This window comes from Salvelinus alpinus, chromosome 29 (assembly GCF_045679555.1).
Source record: "Salvelinus alpinus chromosome 29, SLU_Salpinus.1, whole genome shotgun sequence".
In the NCBI taxonomy this organism is placed as follows: domain Eukaryota; kingdom Metazoa; phylum Chordata; class Actinopteri; order Salmoniformes; family Salmonidae; genus Salvelinus; species Salvelinus alpinus.
This window is the reverse complement of record NC_092114.1, coordinates 24691792-24708726: the sequence shown is the minus strand read 5'-3', so window position 1 is coordinate 24708726 and position 16935 is coordinate 24691792. Positions and strand designations below refer to the sequence as shown.

General features: G+C 43.7%; 1 protein-coding gene across 2 annotated transcripts in view; it reads left to right on the top strand.

Moving 5' to 3' along the window:
- Window positions 1–16935, top strand: part of LOC139559367 (CUB and sushi domain-containing protein 3-like) — a 700638-nt gene that overhangs the window by 544533 nt on the left and 139170 nt on the right. For both annotated transcript variants that reach the window (XM_071375335.1, XM_071375334.1), the window contains exons 32-34: window positions 9071–9184; window positions 10041–10136; window positions 13118–13321. In XM_071375335.1, coding sequence (XP_071231436.1) covers window positions 9071–9184; window positions 10041–10136; window positions 13118–13321 — 414 coding nt within the window. The remainder of the gene's footprint in view (window positions 1–9070; window positions 9185–10040; window positions 10137–13117; window positions 13322–16935) is intronic.

The following is a 16935-nucleotide window of genomic DNA, read 5'->3' as shown; positions in this document are numbered from 1 at the left end:
CAGTGAACACTCTGAGAGACTCTGGGTTGAGGTCAGTGATAAAGTAATCTACAGTACACAGACTATTACAGGCCCACAGACTATTACTATTCCAGGCCCACAGACTAGTACATGTCACTGGGCCTGGAAATTGTTGAGCTCCCCCTCTAGGATGGGGATTCTATTGGGGGATCTCTCTCAATCTCTCCCTCTCTCTCTCCCTCTCTCCCTCTCTCCCTCGCTCTCTCAGGCAAACACACAAACTCACTCACCACCACTTAAAGTACATGTCTGATGGTACAGCATGATGGAACAATGGGAATAGTGTCTCTCACATTAGGACACAATGTTATTTTGTGAAGAATGATTGAGGATGGAACACATATATTGATGATGTCTGGATCACTGAATCAGATCACACTGCACAAACACCATGCATATCAATATATTGCTGTGTCAATGGTGAGGTGTGAGTGTTACATACATCTACAAACTGTTAGTGGTGGCACTTTGTCTCAGCCTGGACTCAGTGGCTCTGGATCTACAGTAGGCTCCTCATTGAGTGGTGTAAACACCCTGTGTTACCATTATCAAACAGTCTCCAGATAACGCTGATTTTAGTCATCACAGATAAAATACTTTAGATCCTCTGAGTGGCAAGGAAGAGTCTTCAGAGGTGTAAGAATAATTAGGAGTACACATCTATTTGGTGCAGTGTCAGTAAACTCACAGAGCGCTTCATGTCCAATGTTTCATGTTGTGAATTATTCCCTTTGGAGGGATAGCGACGAACAGAAAGAGACAAGGGTGTCTGAGAAAAAGTAAAGTTCACCAGTTAAAAACAACAGAAGATGAATCAAGGTGACACTGGGAGTGGTGAGAGATGACAGAACCCAATGTGTGTGTGCATGTGCGCGTGTCACAGACAGAAAGTTTCTCTCCCTGTGAATTCATCGAGCCCTGAGCTGTCCTGATTCACAACAAAGAGAGACGGATTTATCTGTGAGCCATGGAGGGCACCAAGGGGAATGAGGATTAATGGGCTGTGTAGGCCGGGGCCTGGGCCTTGCCTGACACTGGCTCCAGGATAGGGCTGCTTCAGCCCAGGGAGGTCCTGCGGCAGCCGGCCCCAGGTAGAGGGGTGCCCGGGGGGGGGCATGGATCTGATGCCCCTGGATTGCAGTATTACTCCGCTCCAGCCAGGGCTCATATGGGACTCTGTGTTTGATATCTATGTTGAGGTGGGAGAACAAAGAGTTCAGATGGGGCTAGTTCGGGCAGCAGCCACTCACATTACACACACACACTGCACTCAAAACAGATCAGGCCGGCCAGAGAGAGTGAGAGAGAGAGAAAGCGAGAGATGATTATGAAATGGAAAGATCATGTACTGTGTGTGAGAGTCTGTGTGAGTGTGAGAGTCTGTGAGTGTGTGAGTTGGTTGGTTCTTCTATTCTAAAATAGTCCCCCCAAGGATAGTAAAACAAGGACAATTCTTCCTTGTGGGGACATTTACCACGTCCCTATGAGGACAAAGGCTATTTTAAGTTCAGGGGTTAGGTTTAGGGTTAGGGTTACAATTAGGATTAGGGTTACAATTAGGGTTAGGGTAAGGGGTAAAGGGTTAGACTGCAGTGGGCTAAGTCAGGGTCACACAGAGTGTTTATTGGTAGTCTTAAACAAATCTACTTTGAAACAAAAGTATACACCTCACACACATGGTTATGGGATCAACAAAAAGAAGACACCTGTACCATGTCAGATATAAAGTTGAAATGTATTTTATTTTGAGTTTGCATTCCAATATTACACTTTATATACACTACAGAAGACTGAAATATAACACAACTGTTTGACATAGAAACACTGGATTTTTGTCGTTTTTAATTATGAAATTATGAAACATATTATTAACGTGGCCAAAGATTTTGGTCATTGACTGCAGGAAAGGGATACACCTGCTAAACGAAACCCTATGAGGCAAATAGCTAGGTTGCATCCCAAATGGATGCAATTTGTCTCAGCATCCTTTTATCCCTGTGGCTTGACTGAGGTGTTATCTCCATAGACATCTGGTTAGAGGGCTCAGTAGGGCCATGAGTCCTGACTGACTGAGTCCTGACTGGGAAAACATGCTGCTAGACAGGGGGGTATAGCTCAGCCTGATCACTAGAAATAGACTTTGATTTCAGATGTTTGAAACCGTCCCCAGAATATTGATATACAGTGGGGAGAACAAGTATTTGATACACTGCTGATTTTGCAGGTTTTCCTACTTACAAAGCATGTAGAGGTCTGTAATTTTTATCATAGGTACACTTCAACTGTGAGAGACGGAATCTAAAACAAAAATCCAGAAAATCCCATTGTATGATTTTTAAGTAATTAATTAGCATTTTATTGCATGACATAAGTATTTGATCACCTACCAACCAGTAAGAATTCCGGCTCTCACAGACCTGTTAGTTTTTCTTTAAGAAGCCTTTCTGTTCTCCACTCATTACCTGTATTAACTGCACCTGTTTGAACTCGTTACCTGTATAAAAGACACCTGTCCACACACTCAATCAAACAGACTCCAACCTCTCCACAATGGCCAAGACCAGAGAGCTGTGTAAGGACATCAGGGATAAAATTGTAGACCTGCACAAGGCTGGGATGGGCTACAGGACAATAGGCAAGCAGCTTGGTGTAAGGCAACAGCTGTTGGCGCAATTATTAGAAAATGGAAGAAGTTCAAGATGACGGTCAATCACCCTCGGTCTGGGGCTCCATGCAAGATCTCACCTCGTGGGGCATCAATGATCATGAGGAAGGTGAGGGATCAGCCCAGAACTACACGGCAGGACCTGGTCAATGACCTGAAGAGAGCTGGGACCACAGTCTCAAAGAAAACCATTAGTAACACACTACGCCGTCATGGATTAAAATCCTGCAGCGCACGCAAGGTCCCCCTGCTCAAGCCAGCGCATGTCCAGGCCCGTCTGAAGTTTGCCAATGGCCATCTGGATGATCCAGAGGAGGAATGGGAGAAGGTCATGTGGTCTGATGAGACAAAAATTGAGCTTTTTGGTCTAAACTCCACACGCCGTGTTTGGAGGAAGAAGAAGGATGAGTACAACCCCAAGAACACCATCCCAACCGTGAAGCATGGAGGTGGAAACATCATTCTTTGGGGATGCTTTTCTGCAAAGGGGACAGGACGACTGCACCGTATTGAGGGGAGGATGGATGGGGCCATGTATCGCGAGATCTTGGCCAACAACCTCCTTCCCTCAGTAAGAGCATTGAAGATGGGTCGTGGCTGGGTCTTCCAGCATGACAACGACCCGAAACACACAGCCAGGGCAACTAAGGAGTGGCTCCGTAAGAAGCATCTCAAGGTCCTGGAGTGGCCTAGCCCGTCTTCAGACCTGAACCCAATAGAAAATCTTTGGAGGGAGCTGAAAGTCCGTATTGCCCAGCGACAGCCCCGAAACCTGAAGGATCTGGAGAAGGTCTGTATGGAGGAGTGGGCCAAAATCCCTGCTGCAGTGTGTGCAAACCTGGTCAAGAACTACAGGAAACGTATGATCTCTATAATTGCAAACAAATGTTTCTGTACCAAATATTAAGTTCTGCTTTTCTGATGTATCAAATACTTATGTCATGCAATAACATGCAAATTAATTTCTTTAAAATCATACAATGGGATTTTCTGGATTTTTGTTTTAGATTCCGTCTCTCACAGTTGAAGTGTACCTATGATAAAAATTACAGACCTCTACATGCTTTGTAAGTAGGAAAACCTGCAAAATCGGCAGTGTATCAAATACTTGTTCTCCCCACTGTATGCCTTCCTCGGCGCTAACAAATGTGTCGTTTTTGCGATTATGCACCACTGGCCGCAATCTCGTGATAACTGGAGCCAGAGCACCCTGCTTAGACCACCACTGCAGTTCACAGTGCTCTAGCAAGCCGTGAAAATACTTGATGATACATTTTTTATTATTTTGTTTTAAGCCTTCCCCAAACCATAGCCCTAACCTTAACCACTCGGAATTGAAGACCTAAACTGTTAACCTTTGAGTTGTTTCTGTTTTAACCCAGTAACCATGCAGAATGAATGCATCAAAAATAGACATTCATCCATAATACGTGGAATTTCAAAGGGAAACTATGAGATCTTGTTGGTGATGTATATCTACCACGTTGGGGCGCCGGTAGTTTGGGTGCGTGTTTGTGTGTCTGTGCGCTTGTGTGGGTGTGAGCGTGTGTCTGTGCATGTGCGTGTGTGCATGTGTGGGTGCGTGCGTGTGTGTGTCCTGACTATGCTGGGTTGGCGAGGGGGGTAGATGTACCACGGCCCTGTGTGTGTGTACAGAAGCTCTATCGAGCTGTACAGTCAGAACACCAGCAGGCCACCCAACGGCAGCATGGACCATGGGTGATTACCCTTTTGTCCTCTAGCTCCTTATCCCACAGACGCAGGTCCCAGATAATGAATTCCTTTGAATATTAGACATTTTCAAGATCCCAGCCCCTCGCCTGATTATTATTGGCCCTTTTCCACTGATTTCATGAATACTGCAGACTGAGATTCTAGTCCAGTGTGACATTCAAAGAGCTTCCCTTCTGCTGCAAGGTTATTGAAGAGTGAATCGCATTAAGCCAAGGCATTTATATTGCAGTAATACTGTATGTATTCCGTTTTATGCTTGGATTGGGAGCTTTTGGCACAAAGGACATTTTCTCATGTCTCCCACCATTAATTGCGTTTAGTTTGCACTTTAGAGGTTGAAAGGGTTTTAAATGAAAGCCATGATGGCTATTGCACACATTATTTCAGCGTCAACATTTGATATTCAACATTGTACCTGGGAAAGCTGGGAAAGTTCTAGAATTTGAATATAATTAATTCAGCCCAAGAAGTCGTGCTTCGGTCCGACCTTGAGTCATATGTTTACGCTTTGCATCTTACAGATGGTAATTGTATGCTTTGTACAATGGGGTATTGTGCCTGCCCTTAACACTTCTGTTCGGTATTTCCATGACTGTACCTTGGCTGTGTTTGTGTGTGTGTGGGTGTGAGTGTGTGCACATACGTGCGTCGTGCGTGCACACGTTGGTGGTGGTAGACACTGCTGTTGAGCATGATAACGTCAGCTATAGGTCCTCATTCATCTCAGAAAAGTCTCCATCTTTTTCTCTCTCTCCCTCTCTCCCTCTGTACCTTAAAGAACGGATGAAATGGAAATCTGTTCCAACCAAGGCACCATCAGGTGAGACAACGAACCAGAAAAAAAACGACAACTGCAAGGTCTTTTATTTTAGAGAGGTATCTTAACGCCTAAGAAAAAGGGCGGAAAAGGGAATCTGAATTAATCATCGGTTTCATTTCCATATAACCTCGGAAGCATCTGTCAGAACATGTTAAGTGAGCGAGACGCGTTTGGTAAAGGGCAATCTCGTGTGGCGGAGGTCTGTTTGTTGAAACTACTTCCTGAAATAGTGCTGAGCTAGGTGTTTAGAGCTAGGTGTTTAAGGCTATGTCCCAAATGACACCATACTCCTACTACTAGCCCTATGGCTTCTTCAAAATGAGTGCAATACTTAGGGAATAGGGTACCATTTGGGACGCAGCCTCTGCTTGTGGGCACTGCGCTGAAGCACTTAGCTCTGGAAGTGCTAACTGTGTGTGTGTGGGTGTGGGTGTGGGTGTGGGTGTGTGTGTGTGTGTGTGTGTGTGTGTGTGTGTGTGTGTGTGTGTGTGTGTGTGTGTGTGTGTGTGTGTGTGTGTGTGTGTGTGTGTGTGAGAGAGAGAGAGAGAGCATGGCTGGAAGACAAGGTTCACCCTAGCTGCTTGTGGAACGAGGAGCTTGCTTCTCTGCTTGTCAGGCAGTTGGCTCTGTAGCGAAATATCTAGGCTATGTATGAACATGACTTTGAGTGGTACAGCTCAGCGTGTGAGTGTTCTGTCTGTAAGATTTTTCATGTGAACTCTTTTTTGAGGCAGTTGCTACATCCATTGTTGGACTTACACATTTATGATATGTACCCATTGATTCTTGAAGAATATAACTTATGAATGCCTCATGAGTTTAGTTCAGAACCCAAAATATAAGCTTGTTTTACTCCAATGTTTGTAAACAAAGTAAATGTAAACAAGCACTGTACAGCCTCAAAACATGGTTTTAATATCATGGACGGTCAGTCTTTTTATCCATAGCCCTGTCTATGAATTTGAAGGTGGTTACATTTCTCAAGCCCAATCCCTCAACTGTTTACCAATAAAAGTGTCAGGGAGTTTTCTTTGTTATTGTTTCAACTGATCAAATATATCCCTGAAAAACTGGTATCCTTACCTAGAGTGCACACGGAAACCTATTCATATGAGGAATGGGTCACACATGCTCTGACCAAGGCCAATATGCTGATACATAAGCTTGACTAAACTAAGTAATAATGGCAAGAGCTAACACAGATGTGAAAGTTGGCCTACTTTTCATTTGAGAAGGAATGGGTCTGAAATCTGAGGGATGGCACAAACCATAGGGTGAGCATTTGCCAAACTGGTACTCAGGTCTTCTCTTGTTCCATGGCCTCCCTCCCAGACACAGTACTCTGTAAATGGACCATGGTCTCTCTGTTCTCTCTGTTCCGTTCAACAAAGCACATTCCCTGGGGAAGGTTTGAGCTTTTTCCCCTGACTTGGGCCCAGTATTGGTGTGGGGATGCTGAGGTTCCCAGTGGTATGGCGTTTGGGGAGGGGGGTCTGTGTGTGGGGAGGCTGAGGTTGCCAGTGGTATGGCGTTTGGGGAGGGAGGTCTGTGTGTGTACAGTAGTACAATACCACGACTGCTACAAATACTGACATTTTAACACAAAGCTGTAGGACTTCTCCCCACACTATAAACCCACACTCCCCAAACACAATGGCATTAAAAGTGGATGGTAGGCTATTATGCTACGTTAAAATGATACATGCTCTTCCCTAACCAGAACTATTGGTCTATGTTTCTTACTGTGCCTTCAGGCCATACAGACGTGTTGCAGTGATAGAGAGCATTTCTCTCATCTTCTGTTATTCAAGGTGGTATTTGGAACGTAGCCTCTGTGCAGTTGGGCTCTTCAGCATATCATGAATAAAGGCCCATCAATAATGGCCTTGTTGGTACATGCCCAATTGCGCGTGTTTGTGTTTTCCCTGTCCTGTACTAAATATATGCATGAGGAGTCGAGCACACACTCATCTTGTCTACTTAGGCATACAACTCAAAGGCACTACTCTTAACTTGGGTAAAACATCCTGGCAAATCTCATCATTTCTACGTTTCTGTTTAAATACAGAATCAAATCTGTAATACTTTTCTTGTAAAAAAAAGATGGATTGTTGCAATTCAAAAGCAACTGTATATAGTAAGGGTTGTATGTATCAATCGTCTCAGAGTAGGAGTGCTGATCTAGTATCAGCCCCCCCTTCCATGCAATGTTATTCATTGTGATCTAAAAGCCAAAGTGGATCCTTAATCAGCCCTCCTACTTTCAGACGCATGATACATACGGTCCCCGAATCTGTTTCACAGGGTAACTGTTAGTGTAAAGATACCATTTAATCAAAGCAAGAAATCAAAGGGAATCAGGCAAGATGTATGTATAACCTCCATACAGTATATTTGCTATTGGGATGGCCATGGGGTGTAATGACCCATCCCTTGTGCATCACTCACCAAATAAGCTTTGGGCTTAATCACAATATAGCAGTCCTATAAGCATACTATTATGTAGATGCATAGATACTGTAGATTCATTAGCATCTGTAGCCCTTTCCTGCAGTCAAAAGACCAAATCGGCCTCAAGGGGCCGATAATTAATAATGAGTTAATACCACTTTATTTATTACATTTTTGCTTAAAATCCAGTGTTTCTATGTCAAACCGTTTTGTTATATTTCAGTCTTCTTTGATGTATATAAAGTGTAATATTGGGATGCAAACTCAATATGTAATATATTTCAACTCTATATCTGACATGGTACAGGTGTCTTCTTTTTTTAAGACCATAACCATCTGTGTGAGGTGTATACTTTATTTAAGAATCCCAAGAAACCCTCTGTGTGACCCTGATTTAGCCCACGGCAGTAAAATCATTAACTGACTTCCTAATAGACAGTTAGTAGGGCAAGATGGTGCAAGTGAGTGTCATAAGTGTTCACCCTAATCTCATATATTAAGTGATTACACATGTGATTTGGATCTCCTCATTTCAAAATCAAAAGTTACTGGAAATGTCCAACCCTGACTGGGCATCCATCATTGGGCTTACTTCTTGGAAACCAAAGAGAATTTGGGTCAGGGGGAACGTAAAGTTAGAGAAATCAGCAACTAAGTGACTTACAACATACTATTTCTCCCGAGAACAAGTAGTCTCAGCATCAAATTGCAAATTGTCATTTCGTAACAATTTAGGGCAAGTACAGTAGAGTTTTGTTATGCTAATGACTTGGCTGGGTAAAGAGTGTTTCTGCCTTCACAATGACGCCATCAAAGTGGTTAGGGAGGGTAAATAAGGATTTTTCTGTGTTACTGTGTACAGTTGAGAGGAAGCCCACAGTGTGCACCAGTGTATTGCGGCTTTGCTCAGAACACTAAGAGACTCTCAGAGAGGTTTCCAATTAAAAGATTTAAATAAACATACAGTGCTGTTACCTCGGGGAGTCCCTGCCACAGTTTTACGCCCACTGCTGTTGTAATGAAGAATAATGATGTACTTTTGTGATGTTATTAGCACAATGTAAAACATTTTTTTAAAGCAGCTCAATATGCTCATTGCCAAAGAGAGGAGGAGCAGTTGACAAAACAGTAATTGTATAATGACACATTGTGATCTATTCTGCTGTGCTTTAGTACTTACCATCCACTGATGTCACAATTTAGCTCTCGTGCATTTTCTAAACGGCCAGTACACCTGTGACAACTAGTAACGCTCTCGTTTCTATTTTGATAGCTTGGTGTGAAATGATGAATTGTGTTAACACAATGGTGCTAGCTTTTTTGTTAGTATTTTAATTAGTTAAAGACTTCTTTCTCTTTTCTCTCTTTCTCTCTTTTAGTGCTGTTTGGGCAATTTGTCTTGTTCCAGACATCACTCAATGACGTTGTGGACATTTATGATGGGCCTACGCAGCAGTCTCCACTCCTGTCTTCTCTCTCTGGCTCCCACTCAGGTAATATACAAAGAGCAAGGAACACAACACAACGACAGACACGTCAGTAAAAGCGACACTGAACTTTGTTCTGGAGATTTTCCTTTTTGTCACTGTGCTTGCTGTTCGGGGTTCTGGGCTGGGTTATTGTGAAAAAATGCTTAATAGCCACATCCCAAGAGCCATACGTTAGTCACATATTGGACACGTTTATTCAGTATCACTTTAGTCTCCATACAAAGTATTTATCAGCAAAGCATCTGTTCCCCTTGGGTCCCTCAGTCACGCTGAGCTATTGAGCCGTGCGTGTGTGCGTTGGTGTGTGTGTACATGTGTGTACGTGCTTGCTTGCTTGTGTCTGTATATGACGGAGGGAAAATGACATGGTCTGTACCATGTAATCAGCAGCACCTTATGAGATGCTCTTAACAAAGAGGTAAGTGCTGATACATTTCCCCCGTGGCTATCAGGGATAAGACCACCAAAGTACCAGGGAGACTGTGAAGAAGAAGAGGAAGACGATGAGGTGGAATGAAAGGGGTCCGTTGGCAATCAATAAGGCCTTCTATCAAAGCATGAATCCCTTGTTGCCTCTTAATGTTCTATTCAAGTATAACATTGAACCAACAGCTGATTAGTTAAGCACAACAGGCATCAGATTTAAACAACGCCAGATCAGAGATCAACATGATTGATTAATCCAATGGACTCTGATACATTTATCTTTAACTGGGTCGGATCATCAGTTGTTGGACAGCCAACCTACACATCAATCAGAAGAATAACCTTTCATCCTATGAAATATCTGTGTGCGGTGGAGTTGTAAGTTGTGTTTGATTGATCATTGAAATCCGTCTTTTTTTTCTTCTTTCTTCAGGAGAGTCTCTACCCTTGAGCACGGGCAACCAGATAACCATAAAGTTCACCACGGTCGGCCCGGAGACTGCTAAGGGCTTTCACTTTGTCTACCAAGGTTGGTCTTCCATAGATAAACTCAGCAAAAAAAGAAACGCCCTCTCACTGTCAACTGTGTTTATTTTCAGCAAACTTAACATGTGTAAATATGTGTATGAACATAACAAGATTCAACAACTGAGACATAAACTGAACAAGTTCCACAGACATGTAACTAACAGAAATTGAATAATGTGTCCCTGAACAAAGGGGGGATCAAAATCAAAAAGTAACAGTCAGTATCTGGTGTGGCCACCAGCTGCATTAAGTACTGCAGTGCATCTCCTCCTCATGGACTGCACCAGATTTGCCAGTTCTTACTGTGAGATGTTACCCCACTCTTCCACCAAGGCACCTGCAAGTTCCCAGACATTTCTGGGGGGAATGGCTCTAGCCCTCACCCTCCGATCCAACAGGTCCCAGATGTGCTCAATGGGATTGAGATCTGGGCTCTTCGCTGGCCATGGCAGAACACTGACATTCCTGTCTTGCAGTAAATCACGCACAGAACGAGCAGTATGGCTGGTGGCATTGTCATGCTCGAGGGTCATGTTAGGATGAGCCTGCAGGAAGGGTACCACATGAGGGAGGAGGATGTCTTCCCTGTAACGCACAGCGTTGAGATTGCCTGCAATGACAAGAAGCTCAGTCCGATGATGCTGTGACAAACCGCCCCAGACCATGGCGGACCCTCCACCTCCAAATCGATCCCGCTCCAGAGTACAGGCCTCGGTGTAACGCTCATTCTTTCGACGATAAACGCCAACCCGACCATCACCCCCGGTGAGACAAAACAACGACTCGTCAGTGAAGAGCACTTTTTGCCAGTCCTGTCTGATCCAGTGATGGTGGGTTTGTGCCCATAGGCGACGTTGTTGCCAGTGATGTCTGGTGAGGACCTGCCTTACAACAGGCCTACAATCCCTCAGTCCAGCCTCTCTCAGCCTATTGCGGACAGTCTGAGCACTGATGGAGGTATTGTGCGTTCCTGGTGTAACTCAGGCAGTTGTTGTTGCCATCCTGTACCTGTCCCACAGGTGTGATGTTCGGATGTACCGATCCTGTGCAGGTGTTGTTACACGTGGTCTGCCACTACGAGGACGATCAACTGTCCATCCTGTCTCCCTGTAGCGCTGTCTTAGGCGTCTCACAGTATGGACATTGCAATTTATTTCCCTGGCCACACCTGCAGTCCTCATGCATCCTTGCAGCATGCCAAAGGCACGTTCCCACAGATGAGCAGGGACCCTGGGCATCTTTCTTTTGTTGTTTTTCAGAGTCAGTAGAAAGGCCTCTTTCATGTCCTAAGTTTTCATAACTATGACCTTAATTGCCTACCGTCTGTAAACTGTGAGTGTCTTAACGCCATTCCACAGGTGCATGTTCATTAATTGTTTATGGTTCATTGAACAAGCATGGGAAACAGTGTTTAAACCCTTTACAATGATGATCTGTGAAGTTATTTAGATTTTTACGAAATATCTTTGAAATACAGGGTCCTGAAAAAGTTTATTTCATAGATTATACTTAATTATTCATAAGTACAGTGTCCTTATTAGGACATCCTTATGACTCTGAGGCTGTACTAATTTTGGCAACCTACATACAAAACTAAGTCCTTTCTGTCTTCCAATATTGGGTATTTTAGCTCTGTCATGACATTATTCAAATGAATCAGCAAGTCGCTTTCATCCAACCCCAGCCAAGCCAGAGGCATGGATTGAGTTTAGCTATGCATGTAAGGATTGCCTACACTCCACTGTCACTATGTGTTCGAAATGACTGTATAAACATTAGGATCCTTTGAATACAGTACCTCCACTTGTAATAAATATTGAAATGTGTGACTCTGACAGGGAGTGAAATAAATTTAGCTTTATTGATATGTTCTTACAGAGTGCTCTCAAGAGTAATGCTGGTCTGTAAATTAAAATAATATTTAGATGCCTGACATTTAGAACGTCACACACTTCCATAGAGTACATACAGTCATCAGTAGTGTGCAGAAGCAAGAGGGGTACATTTACATTTTTCTGTCAGCTAGCTATCTGTTGATGACGTTGCCTGGCCCCAAAACCTGTCTGTTCAGCACTATCACAGGCACAGAGGTGTCCTGCTCAGCAAGATGCTTCACATATCCCCAAAAAGCTTAGAATGATCAAGCTTCTTATAACTTTCGCAAATTGTACACATTCCACATTTCCTCTCCTTGAAATCTCCTCAGAGTAATTTTGCGTGCCACATGGCACTCTATTCCCTACACAGAGCACTACTTTTGAACAGAACTCTATGGGCCTTGGTCAAAAGTAGTGCAATATATAGGGAATAGGGTCCCATCTAGCAGCAGCATCCTCCAGTGTAGAAGTCTCATTCCCCCCTGACACATGCTAAGCCTAACTCCTGGATGGATCCCAACAACTCCCTGCCTCCCTCCCTGCCTCTCTGCATCCCTGCCTCTCTGCCTCCCTGCCTCCCTTCCTCCCTTCCTTCCTTCCTCCCTCATTTTTGGACTCATTCATTTGTTCTTGCAATTGCGAGCTAGGCCTGCTAACTTAAATCCCACTCAATAGCTCAGTTATTGCTCTTCTCAACATTTAATCCCAATTTCAATTTTCTGTTTAAATAGAACACCACCAGACTTTTACACAAATGACAGATTCAGTCAGACGGTTCTTGTTTATGTGATAACCCTGCCTTCAGTATTCAAGTGTGTAATAGTTTTTCTGAGCGCTCAGGGGCGGATGATGAAGGTAACAGACACACGCTCTCCTCTGCTCTTACAAAGCCTAAGAACACCATGGTGCTGGTCTGTCTCAGACGTGGTTTTGCATTGATGTTATATCTTACCTCAGAACCCATTATCAAATGTCACGTTAGCTAGCTAGCCAGCTAGCTGAAAGTCTGTGGCGAGAGATTGGGTATATCTAATTTGAAGTTTTTCTTCCCCTGCTGCTGCTTCTTCTTCCATTGCTTTACTGACACCTCCTATCCTATCCACAGCTGTCCCAAGGACCAGTGCCACCCAGTGCAGTTCAGTCCCTGAGCCTCGCTTCGGCAAACGGATCGGGAACGACTTCGCCATGGGTGCCTCGGTCCTGTTTGAGTGTAACCCTGGATACGTCCTGCACGGTTCCACCGCCATCCGCTGTGAGACCGTCCCTGACACCCTGGCCCAATGGAACGACTCCCTACCCACTTGTGTTGGTCAGTATGATTGGCCCCCAAGCCAATTGTCGGCTACGGTGATTGGCTACCGTGTGTGAGAAACACCCCTGATTGTTCTACCGCTAATAAGCTTTGTCAACATGCCAATCGTCACGGGCCGCCTCTTAAGTGAGGCAAAGTCATTATCGTGGGAGCGTGAGTGTGCACACGAAAGCAGACTGGGGTTTTGGCTGTGAGGGTCCCTCAGAGGGCCTTCCTTACCACTCTGAACAGAATGTTTCCTCTTGGCTGTGCATTCAGCCAGGTCTAAAGAGTGTGGTGAGGAGAGGAGAGAGGATAGAGACAGAGGGTTGAGCAAGAAGAGAAGAGAGAGAGAGTGTGAGAGCGAGAGAGAGAGAGAGATTGTCTCTGATGAGAGTATAGAGTTAAAGTGAGAGATGACACTCACTCTCTTTCCCGACGAGTGCTCTGGCCAGTTTCTTACACATTTTGACTATCAATAGAACTGCAATCTATTATTGTAAAAACAGCTAACTTTCTAACTCCGCCCATAACTTTTTGACTTTATAGCACTCCCAGAAGGCATGAATTATTGAGTCATTGTTAGTTTTACACTTAAGACATGACTCTGCCGTTGTGCTGTAGAATTTGTGAATTTTGTCTCATATATAATAAATTCTACACATTAGTTTATACTGGATTAAGCGTAAATGTTTGTTAACTGTAATTTTGTTAGTTATATGTTCCAACTCTCCCTCCATCTTGTGCCAATCATTTCTATTTTTTTCTAAGACATTGTCAGTTGGATTACATTTGAAGGATCTTTTAAAGTCATGCCCATCCAAAGCCCTGCTCCAAAGCCCTGCTCCAAAGCCCTGCTCCAAAGCCCTGCTCCAAAGCAACGAAGGGTGACAGAGTACAGTAGTTCATAAACAGGATTTGACCTCAGCTGTAGTCTGCTCCTTCTGTTCATATATAAAGGGCCTCTATCTAGCTGTCTTTGAATGAATGGCCTCTGTCTAGTTATGTGGCGGTGAAAGGCTTCTATCTAGCTATCTGGAGGTGAAGAGCCTCTATCAATGCATTAGGGGGCGCAAAATTGACAGGGCCATATTTGCAAATGAATTGCTCTCTCCATGCTGCCTTTTTGGCCTGATGTAGAACTAGTATTTTTTGTTTTTTTGTTTTTATGTTTTTAACTCGTGTTTTCCAGTGGGAAGGATACGGTCCATAGGATTTTCTCTGTGATTATCTTAGCACTATGGCTGCATTTTATATATCATCTGTAAAATATTGATGAGTTGAAATTGCTCTGAAGTGAATTTGTTGAATAATTTAAGCGCCTGACACAGATATATTGGACTTTTCTCTCTCTCTCGCTCATTGCCCTCTTTTGCCCCCTTTCTTTCTCGCTCTCTCTCTCTCTCTCTCCATCTCTCCCTCCTCTCTCGCTATTTCTCTCCCTCTCTTGCCGTCTCTCGGATCCGTCAGACATTTCTGCTGCAATATTAGACAGCCATCAATGTGGCCCTACCTGCTCTTAGTTGTTTAAACAAAGTGTTTAGCGCTGACCCCTAGTATACACCGTTATCCTTCACAGATAGCATCACCATCGTATCTGAGCATCTGAGTAGGAAAGAAGAAACCTGTTCTGGCAGCACTAGATACCAGCTTGTGCTATTGACAACGCTCTGCTCTCCCACCTCTCTCCCTCCTCACGCGGTTCGGAGGACAATACTTGGCAGCCCTTCAAGTTTCTTGGCGTCCACATCACCAACAAACTAACATGGTCCAAGCACACGAAAACAGTCGTTGAAGCTCTCAACCTGCTCCACTACAGCTCTGTTGATGAGAATGGGTGCGAGCTCGGTCCTCCTTTTCCTGTAGTCCACAATCCTCTCCTTTGTCTTGATCACGTTGAGTGAGAGGTTGTTGTCCTTGCATCACAAGGTCAGGCCTCTGACCTCCTCCCTATAGGCTGTCTCATCGTTGTCGGTGATCAGGCCTACCACTGTTGTGTCAACGGCAAACTTAATGATGGTGTTATACAAATTTGAAGGTGCGAACGGACGGAGGCTAGCGCAATCCGCTCATACTTACATTTCTAGCAGACAACAACTCATGGAGAATGGGTCCCGAGCGACATGGTAGGAAAATACGATGCGTACTTTGTAAAAGTTCCAAGGAAAATCTGACAACTGGACCGCTTTCAACGAAAGATTCCGTCACCGCTCATCAGAACTGCTTGGTGCCCTCACCACTTTCTCTCTCCCCGGACCTTTGCTCGCCTACATCATACGCATACATCGCTGACTTTTTATTGATCAGCGGTTTAACTATTTGATTACTGGCTTTTAGGGCATTTAACAAACATGATGCTGTTGTTCATTTTGCTGGTGTCTACCCTTGGCTTTTACAATGTTGGCGATACTTTTAGAGCCCGTTGCTCTGTGAATGAGGAAGTATATGATTGTTTCTCCCTCGAGTATTGTGAGAAACCCCACGCTTGCTCCGGAAATGCACATGAGAACTATGCACATTTCTCCTGAACAATATGGAAGAAATCAGACTCTTGCTCTTACATGTCAGGACTGTTCTCTTGGTACTTAACCATGTATCTGGACTTTACACATCTCCTGAATGTGTAAAGTAAAATGACTCTGGAGACTCTGGATTCTCGTTCAACTGCTGTCTGTAAATCCAAATGTTGTAACCCTCGATCTAGACTTGCCATTATCTTGCTGCTTCTATTGTCTGGAAATGTCCAGTCTAATCCAGGTCCTGACATTCTTACCCCTGCCAAATTAAGTAGTCAGAGTGGCCTGAAGTTTTTGCATATAAATGTAAGAAGTCTTCTGCTGAAGCTTGATTTTGTGAATATATGGATAAAAACTGCCGACCCTGATGTATTTATGCTTTCTGAAACCTGGCTTAAAAACATCTGTTACTGACAAAAATATTGGCATAAATGGTTACAATGTGTTTCGTACAGATCGTAAATCTAAGGGTGGTGGTGTTGCTGTATATGTAAAAGACAAGTTCTCGGTGGTCGTTCTGACTTCTGTTACTAAACCTAAGCAATTTGAATATCTGTCTCTGAACCTAAATCTTGGTTTATCTTTAAATATTGTTGTATCTTGTTGATATAGAACTCCATCTGCTACTGTTGGCTCTCTGGATTGTATTTTCAAATTGTTATCACAGAATGTAAATTCTGAGTTTGTCCTGATGGGTGATCTGAATCAGGACTGGCTAACATCTAGCTCTGATCAACTTAAAATCATGTGCAATACCTACAATCTCACTCAGATTGTCAACAGTGTAACGAGGTTGAATATAAAGTATCCTCTGAAATCCTCTTTGATTGATTTGATCTTAACCAATACTCCTCATCGTTTTAATGCTTCTGGTATTTTTGCAAATGACATAAGTGATCACTGTGCTATTGCCTGTGTGAGAAATGGTAAAATTCATAAGAAATCTCCACGTGTTATTACGGAAAGAAACTGGAAGCGGTTTGATATTCAAGGTTTTTTACATGATGTATCTAGCATTGAATGGAATAGAATGGAATTAATCCCTGATGTTGAACTAGCCTTTTCTTACTTCCACAACACATTCCAGGATCTATGCAATAGGCATGCGCCTTTAAA